The sequence below is a fragment of the Heptranchias perlo genome, chromosome 6 (assembly GCF_035084215.1).
Source record: "Heptranchias perlo isolate sHepPer1 chromosome 6, sHepPer1.hap1, whole genome shotgun sequence".
Lineage (NCBI taxonomy): Eukaryota > Metazoa > Chordata > Chondrichthyes > Hexanchiformes > Hexanchidae > Heptranchias > Heptranchias perlo.
This window is the reverse complement of record NC_090330.1, coordinates 20,262,533-20,284,956: the sequence shown is the minus strand read 5'-3', so window position 1 is coordinate 20,284,956 and position 22,424 is coordinate 20,262,533. Positions and strand designations below refer to the sequence as shown.

The 22,424-nt window shown below is 42.0% G+C and overlaps 2 protein-coding genes across 4 annotated transcripts in view; one reads left to right on the top strand and one right to left on the bottom strand.

Moving 5' to 3' along the window:
* Positions 1-12,515, bottom strand: part of tpte (transmembrane phosphatase with tensin homology) — a 76,264-nt gene extending 63,749 nt beyond the window's left edge. Inside the window, exons 1-2 of one of the 2 annotated variants that reach the window (XM_067985882.1) lie at positions 12,407-12,515; positions 12,038-12,177 (exon numbers count right to left, since the gene is read on the bottom strand). In XM_067985882.1, the coding sequence (XP_067841983.1) occupies positions 12,038-12,139 (102 nt within the window). In that variant the 5' untranslated portion in view covers positions 12,140-12,177; positions 12,407-12,515. Of the gene's footprint in view, positions 1-9,187; positions 9,290-12,037; positions 12,178-12,406 lie in introns of those variants that run through there. The other variant, XM_067985883.1, reaches the window with a different exon arrangement.
* fgl1b (fibrinogen like 1B) overlaps positions 1-22,424 on the top strand; it is a 106,995-nt gene that overhangs the window by 69,032 nt on the left and 15,539 nt on the right. Inside the window, exons 1-2 of one of the 2 annotated variants that reach the window (XM_067985884.1) lie at positions 16,026-16,287; positions 20,305-20,383. In XM_067985884.1, coding sequence (XP_067841985.1) covers positions 16,256-16,287; positions 20,305-20,383 — 111 coding nt within the window. In that variant the 5' untranslated portion in view covers positions 16,026-16,255. Of the gene's footprint in view, positions 1-16,025; positions 16,288-20,304; positions 20,384-22,424 lie in introns of those variants that run through there. The other variant, XM_067985885.1, reaches the window with a different exon arrangement.

Genomic DNA, 22,424 nt, shown 5'->3' with positions numbered 1-22,424 from the left:
CAGACTTACTGATGGACCCGCTGTGTATTACCAGCATTTCCTATTTTTATTAAAAAAAAACCAAATCTAACTGGAAACAAAATGAAACATAATTCATTCAACATGCAATTTATGTGTCACCAAGACTTCAGATCCAGGATATGTAGCCAGTTTTAATAACAATCTATAGAAAGTAATAGCATAGGCTTTTCTTAGTTAAGGCCATCTAAATAGAAGACAACAATTCCACATGTATACAATCACAGTATTTGAGCAGAACTGCTAGGTGAAAAATTAAATGCAGCTGAAGCTGACTGATGGGTCAGTCAGTTTTACCCCCCTATATGTGCCGCATTGGTTACAAGCCATAAATCAAGTTAAGTAAAATTAAAACAGAAGCAAGAGTTAACAGATTTCACTGGATTATAGAACCTAAACTAATAATGTAGAAATTCTGTATTTGCTGCAGTACAGTGCAGTGAAAGGTGAACAGACACCCCCAAAAAATGGACACTTATTGACAGTCCCAAATAACTTACAACACTGTAATAGATACAAGCTGCACCTTGAAACCCAGACACTCGCAAATTACCAACTACGGTCAGCCTTCAATGCATCAAGTCAGTTTACAACTTAAAACACAGGACATGTAGGTCAGCATAAGGCAACAGCGGGTGAAAGAAACTGCTTTTGTGGATTGGAGATCTCTTTACTCAGCATCCATAGCGGCAGAAAAAACGCTTTATTTCTGGGATTGAAAGCTTGCATGGCTCTATCCCAGGGATAGAGCAGTTTCTCTGCCGCTATGGATGCTGGGTAAAGAACTCCCAATTCCACAAAAGCCAGGAACTGCACAGGGCAATAAGTGTCCATTTTTTGCAGGTGTCCGTTTGTACAGGTTTCACTGTACTGTACTACAGCAAATGAACAAAATTTCCACATCCCTCTCCACTATCATGTCAGCCCCCTACCCAAGCACTTCAAACATTAGCAGCTGCAGCACACGGAGGGAGGGGTTCCTGGACAGGGATCTGCAGGACGTTAATCCCCTACAATTTGCCTGGGGTCTCCCAGGCACTCTGGCCCTACAGTAGCCACCTCACCCCATGCAGGCTGCCAACGTAGCAGATCCCAAGATCAGAACATCCCTCCCTCCCTCAATGGAAAAGGACCCCGGGAGGGCAATGAACTGGGAAACAACGAACAGAAAATGAACTGAACTCACATCTCGCTGGCAGGGCTCCAGAATTGGGCATGATCCCAGGTGAGGGTGAAAAAAAAAAAGGAATGCTGCAGGAGATATAGCCAATCCCAGGATATTTGGCTCATCTGGTTTACTGTACATACAATGACCATTTTGAAAATAAGGATACCTGATGCAAGTCCCTTTGGTGTCCCTAATTTACAGGTTTCACTGTATTACACGTTATCCTGTGGACCATTGTTCATGTGGTCAAGTTTATACATGATATTATGTATTCACGGAATATATTTGTACATTTGCAGCAAGTGGAATTTGAAATACAGTGCCCATGCTAATGAAAACTTCAAACTGTATAGTACTATGTATAAGCCTGAAGCATGCACCTGTATATCCAACTCTTGGTGGAATTTTTTTTTTTTAATTCACTTTTTTTAAAGCATGACTCCACTTAATAATGATAAATCACAGATGGAATATCAGTAACCTTGAAAGAGTTGGCACACAATTTTCTGGACAGCTCACCTTCATAGCTATTCCAAAATAGTTCATCAATTATTTGCACCAGCCACCACAGTAAGAAAAAAAAACCACCAGCAACTTGCATTTATACAGCAGCTTTAAAAGTAGGAAAACACATCCCAGGGCACTTCAGAGGCAAGGACACTTTGCAAAAGTAGGTATCAGGAGGAGTGACCAAAAGTTTGGTCAAAGAGGCAGGTTTTAAAGGAGGGTCTTAAAAGATTGTAAGGGGGTGCAAAGAGTGGTTTAGGAAAGGAATCCAGAGTGCAGGGCTTAGGTACCTGAAGGCACAGCCACCAATAGATGAGCAAAGGGAGGTGGGCAAAAAGAGGTAGATGAGTCAGAAGAACAGCAAGTTTTTTTTTGGGTGGTTGGGGTTGTAACACAAGGAGGTTAAAGATAAGGAGGTTAAAGATAAAGAGGTGTGAGGCAATGGAGGTATTTAAACAAGCAGATGGGAATTTTAAATTTGAGGCATTGGGAGACTGGGAGCCAGTTACCTGTAAGGGAAGAACATGGATGATGGATGAGCAGAACTTAGTGCAGGATAAGATACAGACAAAGTTTCAGATGAGCTGAAGTTTACGGAGGATGGGAGATCAGCAAGGTTACTGCTGGAATAGGCAAGTCTCCAAGCGGCAACAGCATGAACGATAGTTTCAGCAGTAGATGGGCTGAGGTAGGGGTGCAGGCGGGCGATGTTACCGAGGTGGTAGTAGGCAGTTATGATGGGGTTAGAAGGTCAGATTGGGGTAAGACATCAAGGGTGCAGAGTCTTGTTCAGCCCGAGTGTGGCCGGGAGGGGGATGTAATCGGCAGCAGAGGTATGGAGTTTATGACAGGGTCTAAAGAAGGTGGCTTCAGTCTTCCAGACATATAGCTGGAGAAAATTGCAGCTTATCCAAGACCAGGTGTCAGACAAGCACCAGGTGCTTGGCAACCACCTCCAAAGAGAGAGCACCTAACCACCTCCTCTTCAAATTCAATGGCAATATGTTACTGAGTCTCCCACCATCAACATCCTTAAGGAGGGGAGGCAAGATGGAGGGCACCATTGACCAAAATCTCAACTGGACCAGCCAAATAAATACCATGGCTGCTACAGCTGGTCAGAGGCTGGGTATTCTATCGCGACTGGCTCACCTCCAGACTCCCCAAAACTACCTACAAACAAGGCACAACAGGAGTATGATGGAATACTCGCCATTTGTCCAAATGGGTACAAGCACAAAGGCAGTGGATGGGTCGAGAGGTGGTACAGGGGTAAAATTGGGTGTCATCAGCTTGAATGTGGACGTTTTTTTTTTTATTCGTTCACGGGATGTGGGCGTTGCGGGCAAGGCCGGCATTTATTGCCCATCCCTAATTGCCCTCGAGAAGGTGGTGGTGAGCTGCCTTCTTGAACCGCTGCAGTCCGTGTGGTGACGGTTCTCCCACAGTGCTGTTAGGAAGGGAGTTCCAGGATTTTGACCCAGCGACAATGAAGGAACGGCGATATATTTCCAAGTCGGGATGGCGTGTGACTTGGAAGGGAACGTGCAGGTGGTGTTGTTCCCATGCGCCTGCTGCCCTTGTCCTTCTAGGTGGTAGAGGTCGCGGGTTTGGGAGGTGCTGTCGAAGAAGCCTTGGCGAGTTGCTGCAGTGCATCCTGTGGATGGCGCACACTGCAGCCACAGTGCGCCGGTGGTGAAGGGAGTGAATGTTTAGGGTGGTGGATGGGGTGCCAATCAAGCGGGCTGCTTTATCTTGGATGGTGTCGAGCTTCTTGAGTGTTGTTGGAGCTGCACTCATCCAGGCAAGTGGAGAGTATTCCATCACACTCCTGACTTGTGCCTTGTAGATGGTGGAAAGGCTTTGGGGAGTCAGGAGGTGAGTCACTCGCCGCAGAATACCCAGCCTCTGACCTGCTCTCGTAGCCACAGTATTTATATGGCTGGTCCAGTTCAGTTTCTGGTCAATGGTGACCCCCAGGATGTTGATGGTGGGGGATTCGGCGATGGTAATGCCGTTGAATGTCAAGGGGAGGTGGTTAGACTCTCTCTTGTTGGAGATGGTCATTGCCTGGCACTTATCTGGCGCAAACGTTACTTGCCACTTATCAGCCCAAGCCTGGATGTTGTCCAGGTCTTGCTGCATGCGGGCAGGCACTGCTTCATTATCTGAGGGGTTGCGAATGGAACTGAACACTGTGCAGTCATCAGCGAACATCCCCATTTCTGACCTTATGATGGAGGGATGGTCAGTGATGAAGCAGCTGAAGATGGTTGGGCCTAGGACACTGCCCTGAGGAACTCCTGCAGCAATGCCCTGGGGCTGAGATGCTTGGCCTCCAACAACCACTACCATCTTCCTTTGTGCTAGGTATGACTCCAGACACTGGAGAGTTTTCCCCCTGATTCCCATTGACTTCAATTTTACTAGGGCTCCTTGGTGCCACACTCGGTCAAATGCTGCCTTGATGTCAAGGGCAGTCACTCTCACCTCACCTCTGGAATTCAGCTCTTTTGTCCATGTTTGGACCAAGGCTGTAATGAGGTCTGGAGCTGAGTGGCCCTGGCAGAACCCAAACTGAGCATCGGTGAGCAGGTTATTGGTGAGTAAGTGCCGCTTGATAGCACTGTCGACGACACCTTCCATCACTTTGCTGATGATTGAGAGTAGACTGATGGGGCGGTAATTGGCCGGATTGGATTTGTCCTGCTTTTTGTGGACAGGACATACCTGGGCAATTTTCCACATTGTCGGGTGGATGCCAGTGTTGTCGCTGTACTGGAACAGCTTGGCTAGAGGCGCAGCTAGTTCTGGAGCACAAGTCTTCAGCACTACAGCTGGGATGTTGTCGGGGCCCATAGCCTTTGCTGTATCCAGTGCACTCAGCCGTTTCTTGATATCACGTGGAGTGAATCGAATTGGCCGAAGACTGGCTTCCGTGATGGTGGGGATATCGGGAGGAGGCTGAGATGGATTATCCATTCGGCACTTCTGGCTGAAGAAGGTTGCAAACGCTTCAGCCTTGTCTTTTGCACTCACGTGCTGGACTCCGCCATCATTGAGAATGGGGATGTTTGCAGAGCCTCCTCCTCCCGTTAGTTGTTTAATTGTCCACCACCATTCACAACTGGATGTGGCAGGACTGCAGAGCTTTGATCTGATCCGTTGGTTGTGGAATCGCTTAGCTCTGTCTATAGCATGTTGCTTCCGCTGTTTAGCATGCATGTAGTCCTGAGTTGTAGCTTCACCAGGTTGGCACCTCATTTTTAGGTACGCCTGGTGCTGCTCCTGACATACTCTTCTACACTCCTCATTGAACCAGGGTTGATCCCCTGGCTTGTTGGTAATGCCCAGTTTTGAGCTGCTAGATCCGTTCTAAATCTATCCTTTTAGCACGGTGGTAGTGCCACACAACACGTTGGATGGTGTCCTCAGTGCGAAGACGGGATTTCATCTCCACGAGGACTGTGCGGTGGTCACTCCTACCAATACTGTCATGGACAGATGCATTTGCGACAGGTTGAGGACGAGGTCAAGTAAGTTTTTCCCTCGTGTTGGTTCGCTCACCACCTGCCGCAGGCCCAGTCTGGCTGCTATGTCCTTCAGGACTCGGCCAGCTCGGTCAGTAGTGGTGCGACCAAGCCACTCTTGGTGATGGACATTGAAGTCCGCCACCCAGAGTATCTTCTGTGCCCTTGCTACCCTCAGTGCTTCCTCCAAGTGGTGTTCAACATGGAGGAGGACTGATTCATCAGCTGAGGGAGGATGGTAGGTGGTAATCAGCAGGAGGTTTCCTTGCCCATGTTTGACCTGATGCCCTGAGATTTCATGGGGTCCAGAGTCAATGTTGAGGACTCCCAGGGCCACTCCCTCCTGACTGTATATCACTGTACCGCCACCTCTGGTGGGTCTGTCCTGCCGGTGGGACAGGACATACCCAGGGATGGTGATGGAAGAGTCTGGGACGTTGGCTGAAAGGTATGATTCTGTGAGTATGGCTATGTCAGGCTGTTGCTTGACTAGTCTGTGGGACAGCTCTCCCAATTTTGGCACAAGTCCCCAGATGTTAGTTAGGAGGACCTTGCAGGGTCGACTGGGCTTGGTGTTTTGCCGTTGTCGTGTCCGGTGCCTAGTGATCCGATGCCGGGTGGTCCGTCCGGTTTTATTCTTATTATGACTTTTCGTAGCGAGATTTTACAACTGAGTGGCTTGCTAGGCCATTTCAGAGGGCAATTAAGAATCAACCACATTGCTGTGGGTCTGGAGTCACATATAGGCCAGACCGGGTAAGGGCGGCAGGCTTCCTTCCCTGAAGGACATTAGTGAACCAGGTGGGTTTTTACGACAATCCGGTAGTTTCATGGCCATCATTACTGATACTAGTATTTTAATTCCAGATTTTTATTTAATTAATTGAATTTAATTAATTAATTGAATTTAAATTCGCCAGCTGCCGTGGCGGGATTTGAACTCATGACTCTGGATTTTAGTCCAGGCCTCTGGATTACTAGCCCAGTAACATAACCACTATGCTATTGCACCCATCCCACCCACTCACATGATGCAGATGATGGAAGAGGAGAGGCCAAGAGTAGAGGTGATGGTGCAGCGTTGGGAAGAGAAACCATTGTTCGAGAAGTTCTGGTTACGATCAGATTGATAAGAGTACAACAAAGAACAGTTGCACCGACAATGGAGGAGAGGTGTTGGAGGAGGATGGTGGGGTTGACTGTGTCAAAGGCTGCAGAAAGGACAGCGGTGGGGGGGTGGGGGGGTGGAAATAATGTACCAGTCATCAGGGGAGGAAACAGAGCTGGAGAGATTTGTAACAGAAAATTGCAAAAGAGATGGTCACAGATCTGGGAGATCAAGGACTTGAGAGGAAAGTTGAAGGTGGGACAATTGTTTGCAAGGACATCGGCACTGAGGGTGTGTTTTTCTTTGATGTGATTATAGCAGTTTTAAAAAGGGAGGGGGATCCATTTACATTGTTAGCTAGCATGGGGGCGAGGAAGGGAATTTGGGTAGTTAGCAGTTTAGTGGAACTGAAGGGTGCAGGAGGTGGGTCTCAGACGAGAGGAGCTCAGAGACAGGAGAGAAACTGGAGACGCATGAGTATGATGGGGAACTGAGGGAGGCTTGGCGGGCAAGGGGGAAGCAGCAGAGGCAGCTGAACAGATTGTCTCGATCTTGGTGACAAAAGAAGTCCATAAGCTCCTCTACTTCTTAGTGGTGAGGGGGTAGGGGAGAGAGTTTAAGGAAATAGTTAGCGGTGAAGGAAAGCCAGGATGATCAGAGTAGTGGGCAGTTTTAGCAAAGGACAGCGAGGACCTGTAGAGCTTCATATGGTCTCAGCCAGATCAGGCAATGGATGGCTAAGCAAATTGTGCACCAGATGCCATGTCTGCACCCGTTGAATTCAAGGGAACAGAAATGGGGTCTGTATCAAGGATAATGACTGGGATTGGACAGAGTGAAGATTTAGCTGGGGACAAGGCCTTAGGTGGAGATAAGAGAATGGTTGAGGAAATCAACAGCTGCAAAGGTATGACGAATGGAGGACCAAAGAGTAGGCAGTTGGAGTTTGAAAGTGCAGCTGTAAGCAACCAAGGGCCAGAGGCAGAATAAAGTGGGTAGGGGTTATGAGGAATACAAGGAAATGGTTGCAGACGGCCTGATCCATGATTGGAACCATGGGAACAGAGTGGCTCCAGGACATTACTGCAGGAGTGCCCTTGGCCCAACCAGTTACAGGAAGAGATGAGGGACTATTAAGCAGATTAACAGCAGCAGATATGGTTTAGCAGTTGAAGTGGTGGGGGGAAAGAAGAGGAGAGGCAGTGTATGTGGTAAGGGAGATGAGGCTGCTGACAGATCTCCAGGCTGGAGAAGTTGAGGAGGTGACTAGTGGTATGGATGGTAACGTTTTGTGAGATTGAGTGAGGCTAGGAGGACAGAGAAGCCTACGAGTAGGTTGAAGTCACCAGGAATGGGGTGGTGTTCAGTGCAGGGGTTAAGGGAGGATATCTCAGAAAAGTTTGTGCAGTGCTTGGAAGGGTAGTACAAGACAAGGATTTTCACAAGAGGTGGTTAGGTTGGAGGGGCGGGGGGAGCGAAGGAGGGAAGCAGGACAAGATACTTGAAGGTGGATTCAGGAGTTGGGGGCGAGGAGAGGCAAAAAGATGCAACTTAGTGATGACAGCTACACTACCACCGTGGAAGTTTGGATATGGTAAGCGGTGGTAAGTATAGCCAGGTGGGAAGGAATTGCCACACACAGTTCATTCAGTGCAAGACCTCAAACAGACTACACTAATAAACTGCATTTGCAAGATGATCATTTCATTAGGTCCAAAGATTAACTGGGTTAGTGCAATATCGAGGGCAAAGACAGGAACAAGAATATAATGTTAAATTAACCCAGCTTGTATTCATAGCCTTATTACACTCCAGACGTCAAGATGTTACTGTCACTCGAGAGACTCGTTCTCTCTGATGCTGATTAAGGGTTAATGGGAAAATGAGAGAAACACAAACTGCAAAGATACACTGGGGAACAGGTAGGGCATTACAGTAAATCACACCTAAACTACACCCTATATGACAGAGTGTTGCAAAACAATTTCCCCTACAGTAAATTACCAAACCAGCCAACACAGGGAGATGCCAAGCAACAGCCAGTAACTTCCACACAACAGGGAAGCACCCATATCCCAGCAGTGGATGGACTATGGCACAGGGAGAACACATGGCCTTTTTACCAAGATGGATCACATTCCCCAAACAGATGGGGAAAAAAAAGCTCAATTATAACATGTATTCTACAGAGATGAACATTTAATGTAGAGCGGAAAGAAAAAAAAATCACTCCTATACATTGGTTTGAAGCAATTTGAGTAGCATTTTCCAGAGCCTTGCATTGGAATGTCAGAACAAGTTTAACATTAGACATTACTTGAAAAAAAAAATCACAAATCATTCCTTAACCAAAGGCACAGCTTGTTAGTAACAAGGTACAACAACATTCCATGGTCCGAGGACAGAGCACGATTCCATTGGTGTTCCAATGGTATATTAGCGTGCTGTGGTAGGACATGAGTTAGCATCCGCAATAACATACAATTTTAAATCACAACACAGTCGCCTAGTTAGAGGGAGGCAAAAAGAAAATACTTTTTAAAAAGTAATACGCTAATTTTCCTGTTATGCACCTTAAGAGCTGCAAAGAAAGAATCTGTGCTGGATGAGGGCTGGATTTTCTTTTTAAAAAGCCAAATTTTTAATTTCCATTATTTTCCTACAAATCCATTAACTTAACTCTGGCTACAACCTATTTCTTCAGCAAATATTCACACACACTGCCTACACTTTTCTTGTATCATAATATTGCTTTAAAATGCATGTAGGAAAAAAAAAATCAAACAGATCATAAATTCAGCAGCTGTAAAACATTAGCCACAATGAACAAATCTGCAAAGATTTTCATAATCTTACCCAATTTTAAGTGTTTTCAGCAATCGTGAGTTTTTGCCAACATCCGAATCCCAGCCAAAACTACAAATGTCATAATTTTAAAACTTTTATTAGAAGTATAGACTCAATATATAACTAGTCATAGTTATGCAAGTGGGAGGGCCTCAAGAAGTATTAGAAGTTGGCCTTGTGACTGGATCAGAGTTTTAACAGGACAAAGGTTGGGAATGAAAAACCTTGTAGCACTCTTTTATAAACCAGCCCTGTTTCTCCGAAGGATTGCAGACAAAGCAGCTTTCAAAACTTCCGCACCAAATCTCTAACATCTGCCCAGTCATGATTTTAGCAGTCGGCCTCCCTACATAGCAAGCATTTCCTTTGCTTATGGAGGAGGGGGAAACCTATGATTAAGTACGCAGGACAGCATTGTTTTTCCAACCAACTGATGATGAAAGTGCTGCTTTTATTATCCTTTCCTCAATTATTGGATTACTTGCATGAGATGTTTCAGAATTCATCTAGTTTTCTAATACAATACTTAACGAACATCTGTCAAAGTTTGCTGAGCAGCATTTCCTCATCAGAAGCAACTGCATAAGCTTCTAAAAGCCCTTTCTATCATCAACCCTGTATTTTCAGTTACAAATGTAACTGCGGATGGGCTGAGCTAGGGCAGAGGATGGCGATTTTAGAGTTGGAAATTGGTAGTTTTTGTTATGGAGAGGATATAGGTCGAAAGCTCAGCTTGGGATCAAATAGGATGCTAAGATTCTTCCCTTCTAATCAGTTTGTAATTCAATTTTATACCCTCTCCAATAGTGTCCTGTGTGCTACCTTGTCAAAAATCAATCCCCTCCACCACCAACTTGCTCTTGCTGCAGTATGTACTATCTACAAGACACACTGCATCAACTGACCAAGCTGCATCAACTCACCAAACTACTTCAACAGCTCCTACCAATGCTGCGACATCTACCACCAGGAAGGACAATATCATCACCTCAAGGCACAAACCATCCTGACATGGGCATACGTCGGAGTTAAAATACAGGAAAGCACCTGCAGCCCTCGTCATATTAGGTAGTAGTTCAAGGAGGCCAGCCCTCCACCTCAGGACAACTAGGGTTAGAAAATAAATGCATCCTCACCAGCATCACGCACATCCCAAGAACAAATTTAAAAAGCCCTCCCCGATTTGAGAGATCATGGTACACGGCCAGATAATGGGATAAAGTCACTGCAATCAAAATTAAGGTGTTGCCACTTAATTAACAATCCTTTCATTTTTATAAGCAGTTATGTATTTGACTATTCTCTTTACAAGTTTTTAATGTCAGTCATATTTTCATTATGTTGTGCACATGTTTGGAATAATCTAGAAGTTTGTGGAAAATGCATTGTAGGAGTCTTAGACACATAGCTGAGATTGGAGGGAAAGGGAAGAGAATTGGAGCCATAAAGAAGGAGGGAAAAGAGGAAACCAGTTGGGTTTGCACAAAAATCTGACCGCTTCATGATCATTTTTTCTGATACAAACATACGAAAATGAAAGGCAGGAAAAGACCATCTGGTCCATCAAGCCTGCCCAACACTCACGATGGCCGATGACTAGACATGACAACACCCCCCTCCCTCCAAATGGTTGGATTTGAACTCACGTGGATTACTAGTCCAGTAACATAACTACTACACTACTGTATCCATTCTTTTTCTGAAAAGTTCACATTGGAATGTAATTACAGGATTCTGAAGGAAGTGAATTAAGTCACAGAGGAAGGTGGAAATTGGTTAGCACCTTGTGACTTTTTGTGGCAATAGCTCTCATGCCTGGTAAACAATATCAAACTTTAAAAATACTGAATTAAAATGGAGAACAAAACAAAAGCTGTAATCTACTCTCAATGTTCATATAATTGGATAAACTGCTGCAGGTGCACTATTGTCATTGGAGATCACTTAAACCCCTCAAACCCTGTACTATAATCAATTCCAGTTGATTTTACTCAACAATAATCTAGAATTAGTACAGAGAAGTTAGATGGAGAAGATCAAAGTACATAAGTTAGGTATAAAACAGTGGCATCCAGATAATAAGCACCTTCCATTTGTGCTGCAGGTGCAAGTAACAAAAGTAATTTGTGCCACTTTTCTGTAAGTCACTAGTCCTTATTGTAAAAATGTTTTTTTTTTTGCACACTTTCTTACTACAGATTTATAAACAAGATTACAGTTAGGACACAAAGTTCTGTATACATTTTAAACCACAGTCTGGAGCTGAAATTTGGTTGCAAGAGCAAGAATTTCCTTATTTTGAAGAGATTTTCATGTTTGCATAAGTAACTACATATCACTACACATTAGTTGAAGCCTTTTTTTGTTGTTAAGGACTGGCCAATTATTTGTCAATTAGTAATGGTAATTAAAGTGTTTTTTCTTCCTTCTCCTGCCCCCTCCCATTATTACATTATACCTACTGTACTAGAAATTCCCAATACATTTGGTAGCCATGCAATGCTTTTGGGGAGGAGAAAACAAAAACAGAGGAAAAACTTTTGTTGCCATTATTAATTTTCACTCATGGAAAAGGTATAATCCAACATTCTTAAAAATGGTTACATTTATGAGTATAAATTTTTTTTTGATTGAAATAGCACATAGATTTTTAATATAGTAGCACTGGTCACATCTAGCATTGGAACTCTACAACCCTGTTCCATTTTTTTTAAAGTAACACTTTGTTCCTCACTATGTGATGTTGGTGTAAAACGCATTTCCCCATAATAAAATGCCACTTGTTTCTCTTTCTTGGGTTTCTCTCTCTCTCTCTCTCTCCTCCCCCAATTTCTCCATGAAGGAACGAGAGATTCTTACCTTCCAACTAGCCCACAACATTTTCAGCCGTGCAGTACTGTCTCTCTGTTTGTAATCCTTTTCCATTTTAGTGGATTTACCGGTATTCTTGAACCCTTCCATTTTCAGTCCACCGTCCCTAGACTCCGTGGAAACGGTTCCTTTTAAAGAGAGTTGCAGTGAGGCACCACGTGCAAAGGGGGGAAAAGTAGACGAGAACAGTCAATTCGTAACGGTACCAATAGAAAACCAAACAAAAAATAACTTGCAGTGATAATGAATAAAATCATTACTTTGTAAAGTTCTATAAATAAACACTCTGTTTCCAATAAAGAGTCCTGGGCCAAAAAATTAAAACAGCATGAAACTAGTCACCAACAATGGTCTTACCTCCACAGAACCTGTTAACAGAAATTACTTGAATGATACACGAAAGGGTCGCATTAGAAATAAACTTTAGTACTACAGCTTATAATTTTTGGGGAGGGGGGGAATGTTTAAATGGGATATAATAGACTTCTCAAATAGAAGGAACCGCCAAATTAAAACTATCGACACAAATTTGCTTTAATAAAAAGAGAACAGCAGTGTCATGACACACATCTTACTGGGTGGGGGAGGCAAGTGAATCATGGGGGCCCCACACTATTGGTTTATTTTTCAATAACTCGCAGCCCTATTGTTTATAGGACGTTTTTGTAAAATTGCTTTGAATTAAAATATTACTAGGTGTACATGCCAGTGGATATTTTCAAGCACTTTTTGCTTGAATAGAGTTTGATAACAAAATTCCAGTCATTATTTCTTTAAGTGAAGGTTATTATTTTTTTTTAAATTGCAATACACCTATGCAATTAACAAGAATTAACAATAAGAGACAAAATTCAATAATTTCTGTTAAAAAATGAAACAATACCATGACCAGTAGTAACTACAACAAAGAAACTACTTGCATTAATGCAACTCCTGACATTGTTGTTTCTCGCTATTTTCTTGAAATTTGGTTATGGATGAATGTGAAACTGAATTGTGGGAGTCAGTTGAGAACGGATCTGGTTTTACATGTTGAAGAAGAGAACAAAGATGGAATTGAATGGGCTTGAGGTTTGTGTACTTCTCACATGCCACAGTTCTCCAAAATTTAAATATTCCCTTTTTTCTAAGAGTTGGCTTCAATCTGTAATCTTCATGCAATAATTTCCAGCTGAGAAGCTGCTTAATGGGAGTTACAGCAATCTATCCCGGGTAGACCAGAAATCTTACATGAGCCCATTTAAATTGTTGAACCAAACTATCTGGAAGACCTAGAAGGGTTGTGTAATGCTTGTAGCCCTGTGGGTCTTCTGCCATTTTATCATTTTCACAAGCCTTAATCATGGATGGGAAATGCATCAATTCATCTTTTTGCAGCTGGATCTGAAATAGCTTAAGCTGATTTATAAAGGCAAACACACTTTGCATAAGTTAGGCGACAGCTCACCTTTCCTTGAAATTCCAGATTTAATTTGTTCAAATGCACAACATGCCTTCTAAAAAGGATAAATTCAAAAACCCATTAATGGTCTGTCAATTCAGGATACCCTTTGCCCTTTCCTTCCATGACTATTTACAGAGGATTGAGTAATTCTAAAAAATGAAGAAGCATGTTTTTTCTAGAAAGCCAGTGCACTGCATAGTGCATAGTAAAGCACAAGATCTGAAAAGAGATTTTTGTCATTGAGTTCTTCAACCAGATTTTTTGAATTACCTCTGATTCAGTACATGGATTTCAACGTAGATCTTAATGTGTAAAACAATCTTCCTGATATGATTCAAATTCAGGTGCTTTGACACCAGCTTTTTTCATTCTCAGGATGGCGTCACTGGCAAGGCTGGCATTTATTGTCCATCCCTAGTTGCCCTAGTGGTGGTGGGCCTTCTTCTTGAACTGCTGCAGTCCGTGTGGTGATGATACACCCACAATACTGTTAGCTAGGCAGTTCCAGGATTTTGCCCCAGCAACGATGAAGGAATTGTAATATAAGTCAAGATGGTATGTGACTTGGAGGGGAACTTGGGGATGATGGTGTTCCCATGCACCTGCTGCCCTTGTCCTTCTAGGTGGTGGTGGTTGCGGGTTTGGGAGGTGCTGCCGAAGAAGCCTTGGCGAGTTGCTGCAGTGCATCCTGTAGATAATATACACTGCAGCCACAGTATGCCAATGGTGGAGGGGGTGGATGTTTAGGCTGGTCAGTGAAGTGTTAATCAAGCAGACTGCTTTGTCCTGGATAGTGTTGAGCTTCTTGAGTGTTGTTGCAGCTTCATTCATCCAGGCAAGTGGAGAGTATTCCATCGCAATCCTTGTAGATGGCGTAGAGGTTTTGAAGAGTCAGAAGATGAGCTATGAGCCTCAGAATACCCAGGCTGTCACCTGCTGTAGGAGCCACTGTACTTATGTGGCTGGTCCAGTTGAGTTTCTGGTCAATGGTGACCCCCAGGATGTTGATGGTGGGGGACCCGGTGACAGTAATGCCATTGAATGTCAAAAGGAGATGATTAGGCTCACTCTAGTTGGAGATGGTCATTGCCTGGCACTTGCGTGGCACGAATGTTACTTGCCACTTATTAGCCCAAGCCTGGATGTTGTCTAGGTCTTGCTGCATACAAATGGAACTGAACACTGTGCAATCATCAGCGAACAGCTCCATTTCTGACCTTATGATGGAGAGAAGGTAAATGACGAAGCAACTGAAGTTAGCAGGTTTGTAGATAATGCCAAAACGGCATTCAACCCAATTCTGTCTGTTTCCTGCCAGGCAGGTTAGGTTAAAATTACTCCTGTGATCTTTGAAAAGTGTTTATTGAGTTTTCCAGAAATGTTGGTTTTGTCATCTATAGAGTTAAATGTGGGTTTTATGGAAGAACTGAGAAGTTACTTTGAAAGCTATCAGATTGTGAATTTCTCTGATTTGGAAGATTTTAATGGAGGTTGCATTTGCAGGTGTAATTAACCCATTATGGTCAGTCTGTGTTTCAAATTTGCACTTTTAATATTTATTACAAAATATTCATTATAAGTAAGTGGTTGTAAATAAAGTTGCTAGTTTCTTTAATCAATAATCAGTAAATTCCTGGTCTGTGTAGCAATATCTACCCTTTCAAAGAAAATTTGTTATACTTGTGCAAAATTACGTTAAATCCAGTAAACAAATCACTGCGATTGTTAGCTTTTGGGAAGAAAGCAGATAGATTGTTGAGGAAGAAAACAGTACTAAAAACATTAAGATTGTAACAATTAACTAAATTAATAAACATAGGTTGTTTTTTTTTCTGGTGGAAGAGGCCTGGGAACATATTGCTGTCTGCACTTTCCATTGGGAAATTAATTGGATGGGGCTGACACAAAGCTCTACTACTCCATGATCATTCCTCATTAGGACCTCAACTGGCTTATAGCCACAGTGATGGTTTGCATCACTAACGGAGAATGCAAACTGGCAGAAATTGCATGACCTAGTTTCAGAGTAAAATTCATGTTGTCACCAGATGTAAACATACACAATTGTTAACAGCTAATTGTGATTGTGTTTCTATATATAAACAAATATAGTTGCATTTTGTAAATTTCCCAACTTAATTTAGTTACGGGCCTAGGCATTGGCTCTGTAAGGAGGGGGTTTAAATGCATGCATAAGGGACCATGTTGCAATGCATTTTCACTCTGGCAAACTGTATACATACCAGTTGTCCTCACTTTAGTCAAAAAATGTGTTTATTTCAATTGACTTTAAACTATTCATTAGGGACAAAAGTCTAATCATTTAGCCCAGCTGTTGAGGCCAAGCAGTGCTGTCTTGAACTTTAATAACATGGAAGAAATTACAAATTTTACAATAATATGTGGTGTTTTTGGCCATTCCTTTCAAATGGCCACATGGATACTGAGCCAAGTTTGATATGCAACATTCTCAGTTTAAAATGTACATGAATAAGACTGATGAATTTGTGCATCTGTGGACATGGATTTATGCACAAGAGATGAAATTATGCCCTCTCTTGTCAAGATATTGCAAATGAAGAGAGTTTTGTCACTGTGGCATATTGTGCAGGAGACGTCCATTACTGGAATGTGATGAAATAACTTACTCCAGGGACTTTAATATAAACCATCTGGCTTCTTATACACAAAGTAATAACAACTTCAGTACCATTCTTATTCATTCAAATCTTCAAGTACAACCAGCACCTCGATAATATCTTATGCAATTGGTTGACATTTTACTACAATTCAGGTGAGTTTTATTATTCGTCTTATTTGTCACTGCACAAATTGTTTTGAATTTAGCTAAGCTTTAAACAATGCCGTATGTATGAAATGCATGCTAATTCTTTTTCTAATTCAGTGGATGTTTTTCCATTATTTCTTTCCATTTCAGTGTCATAGCTGTTGCAAAACATTATCATCTAACTTTTAGTGTATCAAGAATAATTTTCAGCAAGGTAGTAAATCTATTAAGTAGCACTGTTACTGTTTCCAGTCAATGTAAACAATAAATACATGTTGTTTGTATTAAAATAACCACAAAATTCAGTACATTTTAGGACTTAAAGTTACTGGAGAAGTTGCATTTCAACAAGTAAATGAAGATGTATCTTGTTCTCTGTGTTTTTCCATTGATCATCTATAAAGTGGCATCTGAATGTGGTTGTGAAAACTGCTGTCAAATTTGGTTGAGAATGAAATTATTCACTTTTTGTCTTTTTTTAATCAGGTGCTTTTCATAGGAAGATATGTTTCACAGCCAAATCGCTGTGCCTTCCATGATGCCAGTTCAGATATTCAAGATGATTTATTGATATCAGTAGCTGTGCCTTCCATGATGCCAGTTCAGATATTCAAGATGATTTATTGATATCAGTAGCAAGTGGTCTTGCCTCCCCTAAACAACTGTCAAAATTGGCAAGAGAGTATTTATTACCCACTCCTAGTTGCCCCGAGAGCATTAAGAGTCAACCACTTAGTTTGGAACTGGTGTCTTACATAGGACATGATGTGGAGATGCCGGTGATGGACTGGGGTTGACAATTGTAAACAATTTTACAACACCAAGTTATAGTCCAGCAATTTTATTTTAAATTCACAAGCTTTCGGAGGCTACCTCCTTCCTCAGGTGAACGATGTGGAAATGAAATCCTCGAAATGAAGTCGCATTTATAATTCACAGAACAATGCTTGGTGAGTACAGATAGTTTTTTCAACTGCCCGTTGCCAAGGCAATCAGTGTGCAGACAGACAGGTGTTACCTGCCAGGTCTCACAGAATATACATCTCTGTTTTTTTTTGTTTGTTGTTTTTTTTGGTGATTTGTATATTCTGTGAGACCTGGCAGGTAACACCTGTCTGTCTGCACACTGATTGCCTTGGCAACAGGCAGTTGAAAAAACTGTCTGTACTCACCAAGCATTGTTCTGTGAATTATAAATGCGACTTCATTTCGAGGATTTCATTTCCACATCGTTCACCTGAGGAAGGAGGTAGCCTCCGAAAGCTTGTGAATTTAAAATAAAATTGCTGGACTATAACTTGGTGTTGTAAAATTGTTTACAATTACATAGGACAGACCAGGTAAGGGTGGCAGGTTCCCTTCCCTAAAGAATATTGCTGAATAAGTTGGGTTTTTACAACAATCTGACAGCTTTCATAGTTATTTTTGGTGCTAACTCACAAATCCCCAGGTTTATTGAATTAAATTTAAAGGATTCTCCTCCACAAATGCTTCTGGATACCAGCATCACTGTCACAGTGATCACAAATCTCTGGATATTTCCCAGTGCTCCTAGAACTCCTCTCTGCAGTGCTCCCATATTCCGGGCTCCCTTCAAAGTGCTGCTAAACCCCAAGAGCCCATCCAAGTTCTGTCAGATCCGAGGGCTGCCTCCAATGTTGATAAATCTGTCCCTAATAAAACTATGTGGCATAACATCCTTGTGATTAAAAAACCTTTGACGCACCATTAGCAACATCATACTATTGAATCAGTGAACTTGCATGTTGCCAAAATTTTGTCATAGGAATTCAAGTTTTCCGTTCCTGAATCTAATGTTCTTGCATGTGCATGCACAAACATCAAAAGATGAGACACAAAACAAATAGAATTGGTAAATGTAGTGTTAAGAATTAATTGTCATCTTTTAAAAATTTGAACCTTGAAATGCAAGAAAGTGCATGAAGTATCAGTTAATTCATGCATTTTGCTCCTATCATTGAGAGCACCTTTTAAAATTAAATCATCCTTCTTTTAAAGCCTCTCCTGTCCTTTATGCTTGGTTCCAACAAAATCACTAACTGATTACATACATACTTTGATACTTTTTTGCATCTGTGAAGAACCAAGGTCATGGTAGATGGAAAATATTCAAACAATCCCAGAAAACACATATGGTTTCAATTGCAAGAACGTGAACTGTTTGGACAGCTGGAATATCTTTCTTTCTGATTTTAGATTGTGCACAGCTTAGAGAAGAATACAAGCTGATTCTTTTGTGGGTGCCAATTCCACTCATAATAGGTGTTTACATTTAGAACAGCTTCAAGAATTTTTGTAATAAGACCACTATTCTACTATTATAGTTACAGCCCCATGTAACCCAATCCTTTTCTTTTTTGCACAAATGCAAAATAGGCCAAAGTAAGGGATTTTAACAGAGACTACAGTTTTCAAAGGTTCCTGACATTTAAAAAAGAAATCAGGAGGAATGCCCCTTTTCCCTATATTTTCCAGAGCTGAGTGTGGCCTGGGGCTAACAAAATGTTGTCTTGGCGCTAAAGTGCAGCAGGAACCAGGATATGACAAGAATTAAATTTCTTGATTTCTTAGGAATTGACGAAATTGACGAATAGACGAAAAAAGACCAAAGTCCACCTAGTTCACCTTCTACTATTCTGGTAGTCGCATGAAAATAAATGAAATATTTTGTTGTGCTACCAACGCCAGAGGATATTTTTAGGATTTTAGGATTAGTGATATTAATAGTAATGATCAGAAAAAAGAAACAACTGTCTTTACACAGCTAAATACTGAACAGAATTATATATAGGTCTAGTGGATCGCTCATGATATTGCTCATGGGTAATCTAGAGCACAGTTAAGATAGTTAGCTGCTAACCTAGTCTATCCCTTTAAGGCCACCGCTGAAGTCAATCTGAATGCAGTTGTAACTGCCAGAAAATTCAGGTTCCAGGTCAATGGTAGGCTTTTGTTTCTCTTTTGAAGATTATTATGCTTCTGTAACAAAGTGTAATATCTGAAGTGGATGCACACTGGATGCAAAACTTTATGTATGTACTAGTGAATCTCTTATGGTGTTGCTCACAGTAATTCAGACGGTACGCTATTTTTAAGGACAGAAGCGTTATACCACATAATACACAATGTATTATTCTGCTGTCATGATAAAGCTTTGGCCTTGTGCCATGTTACAGGATCTCTAACTTTCTCCATGGAAGGACCTTGTTATCATTTATAGTAAGACATTATTTTTAAGTTGAATTTAACTAAAAGGGTTAAATTTACAGAGCAGAAAAATACTGGGGGATGTGTATTAGAGCTAGGTAAACTAGTTTGTGAAATGATGCCTCTTGTGAAGCCAGTTGAACCACTTGGATTTTTCCATCAATCCGGTAGATTTCATTATCATTTATGGTGCTAGCACACAAATTACCAGATTTGTTAAATTCAGTCTCACAACTTGCCATGGTGGGATTTGAACTGATGACCTCAGGATTGACATGTCCAGTCCAGTTTCAATCTATTTATGGAAGATCCCAAAATTTTCTACTTGAGCCATTTGCTTCTCTTGATGTTCTAACAAAGTACAACAAGTTAATGCCACAAGACATAGGTACAATGACAGGATATGGGTTTGAACCACAGCTACCAAAAGCCACACCACCAAAGAGAGACACCAAGTGGAGTTTAGGTGCTCCTCCACAGGAGCACCTAAACTCCAATCAATGGTGTAGATTTTCAACTTGCTGCCCGGCTGTAAATATGGCATTGCGTATCGATCACCTATTACAGAAACCGCTCAATTTTCCTTTCCATTCAAATCAATGGAAAGGTAAATTGGGCAGCTCCTATAACGGGCAGCCGGTCCGCAATGCCAGTTTTATGCTCAGGCAGCAAGTTGATAATTTACCCCAATGTGTCTCTTCAGACAGAGAAAGATGTGGAAAATTAGAGGCAAAGTCACTCCACGATCCTTTTGTGCACCCAATGCTTTTTAATATTAAAATATATTTTTTGTAGGTCGCCAACTTTGGATGCCAGGATGCTACTGGTGTTCCTACTTTTCTTGGATCAAAGTTTAGCAGCTCACAGAGGTTCGGTATGTATGTCCAACTACTATTATCATATTATTTTTTCAAAACATGTCTGCTTTCTCTCATTTTTCTGAAAGGGATTTTAAGTTGCAAATGAATTAGTGTCATCCCATTTGACGATAGATATTTCTGAAATCAAATGGAAAGATCTAATGTGTGCATTTTTTTAGCAACATTTTTCAGAGTACAATAGAGAATATTTGTAAAATGAGCCCCACAGTATTGCTCAATTATTTAAAACTGACAAACTGCTCAGATCAGACCTTTCCACCACTTTTTGATGTCTCTTCAAATGATATCAGTTGGGCAACTTGTGTCAGTGTTGTGGAAGAGAAGGTAGGCTGCCTATTGTTAGCTGGAGAGTGATATCTTTGTGGTTGGAGATAGTGATGGGAACAATGGTGCAGCTGAACCAGGTGGGATTACTTCAGAAAGAGGTAATCAAATCTGGTGTATGACTTGTATTAGTGGAGTAAAAGGTGAACCCCATCCCTATTGGCCGTAGGCCTACCATACATCTTCAATGCCTGGGTTCTCACACTTCTCACACAGCACCATGGCTGTGGTTTTTTTGGGGATAATGTATAGTTCAGGTCTCTTCCCAATATCACAGTGCCCTCCTTGTTGGGGGCAAGTGTTAGGAATGCTAATGTGTGAAATATAGGGGAGTCTGTGTTTGGGGGGAAGATATTTAACAAATAAACTAGTTCTCCTGCTATTGATCAGGATGGTATACTCATTGTCCCCTGGAATAGCTTGCACCACATATGACCTGGGGTGTGTTGGATCCTTGTGGGTCCAATCCAGAGTTAGGTCCTGTCAGTTGTCGAGGGCTAGAACAGATCATCGGGTTTCATGGATTAAAGCGATCAGCCAAAGACACGGATGTTATGTTGACAACTGTTGTCCAGATCATCTATTTTTGCAGCCATCTCCTGGCCTCTGTTCTGCACATAGGCCACTTGGATTTTGATTTCTATGAGGTCACTAAACCCCATCCAAAGAACATAAGAACATAAGAAATAGGAGCAGGAGTAGGCCAATCGGCCCCTCGAGCCTGCTCCGCCATTCAATAAGATCATGGCTGATCTGATCCTAACCTCAAATCTAAATTCATGTCCAATTTCCTGCCCGCTCCCCGTTACCCCTAATTCCCTTTACTTCTAGGAAACTGTCTATTTCTGTTTTAAATTTATTCAATGATGTAGCTTCCACAGCTTCCTGGGGCAGCAAATTCCACAGACTTACTACCCTCTGAGTGAAGAAGTTTCTCCTCATCTCAGTTTTGAAAGAGCAGCCCCTTATTCTAAGATTATGCCCCCTAGTTTTAGTTTCACCCATCCTTGGGAACATCCTTACCGCATCCACCCGATCAAGCCCCTTCACAATCTTATATGTTTCAATAAGATCGCCTCTCATTCTTCTGAACTCCAATGAGTAGAGTCCCAATCTACTCAACCTCTCCTCATATGTCCACCCCCTCATCCCCGGGATTAACCAAGTGAACCTTCTTTGTACTGCCTCGAGAGCAAGTATGTCTTTTCTTAAGTATGGACACCAAAACTGTATGCAGTATTCCAGGTGTGGTCTCACCAATACCTTATATAACTGCAGCAATACCTCCCTTTTTTTATATTCTATCCCCCTAGCAATAAAAGCCAACATTCCATTGGCCTTCTTGATCACCTGCTGCACCTGCATACTAGCTTTTTGATTTTCTTGCACTAGGACCTTCTTGCACTAGTACTGCAGTACTTTCCAGTTTCTCGCCATTAAGATAATAACTTGCTCTCTGATTTTTCCTGCCAAAGTGCATAACCTCACATTTTCCAATATTGTATTGCATCTGCCAAATCTCCGCCCACTCACCCAGCCTGTCTATATCCCCTTGTAGGTTTTTTATGTCCTCCTCACTCTCTACTTTCCCTCCCATCTTTGTATCATCTGCAAACTTTGATATGTTACACTCGGTCCCCTCCTCCAAATCGTTAATATAGATTGTAAAGATTGGGGACCCAGCACCGACCCCTGCGGAACACCACTGGC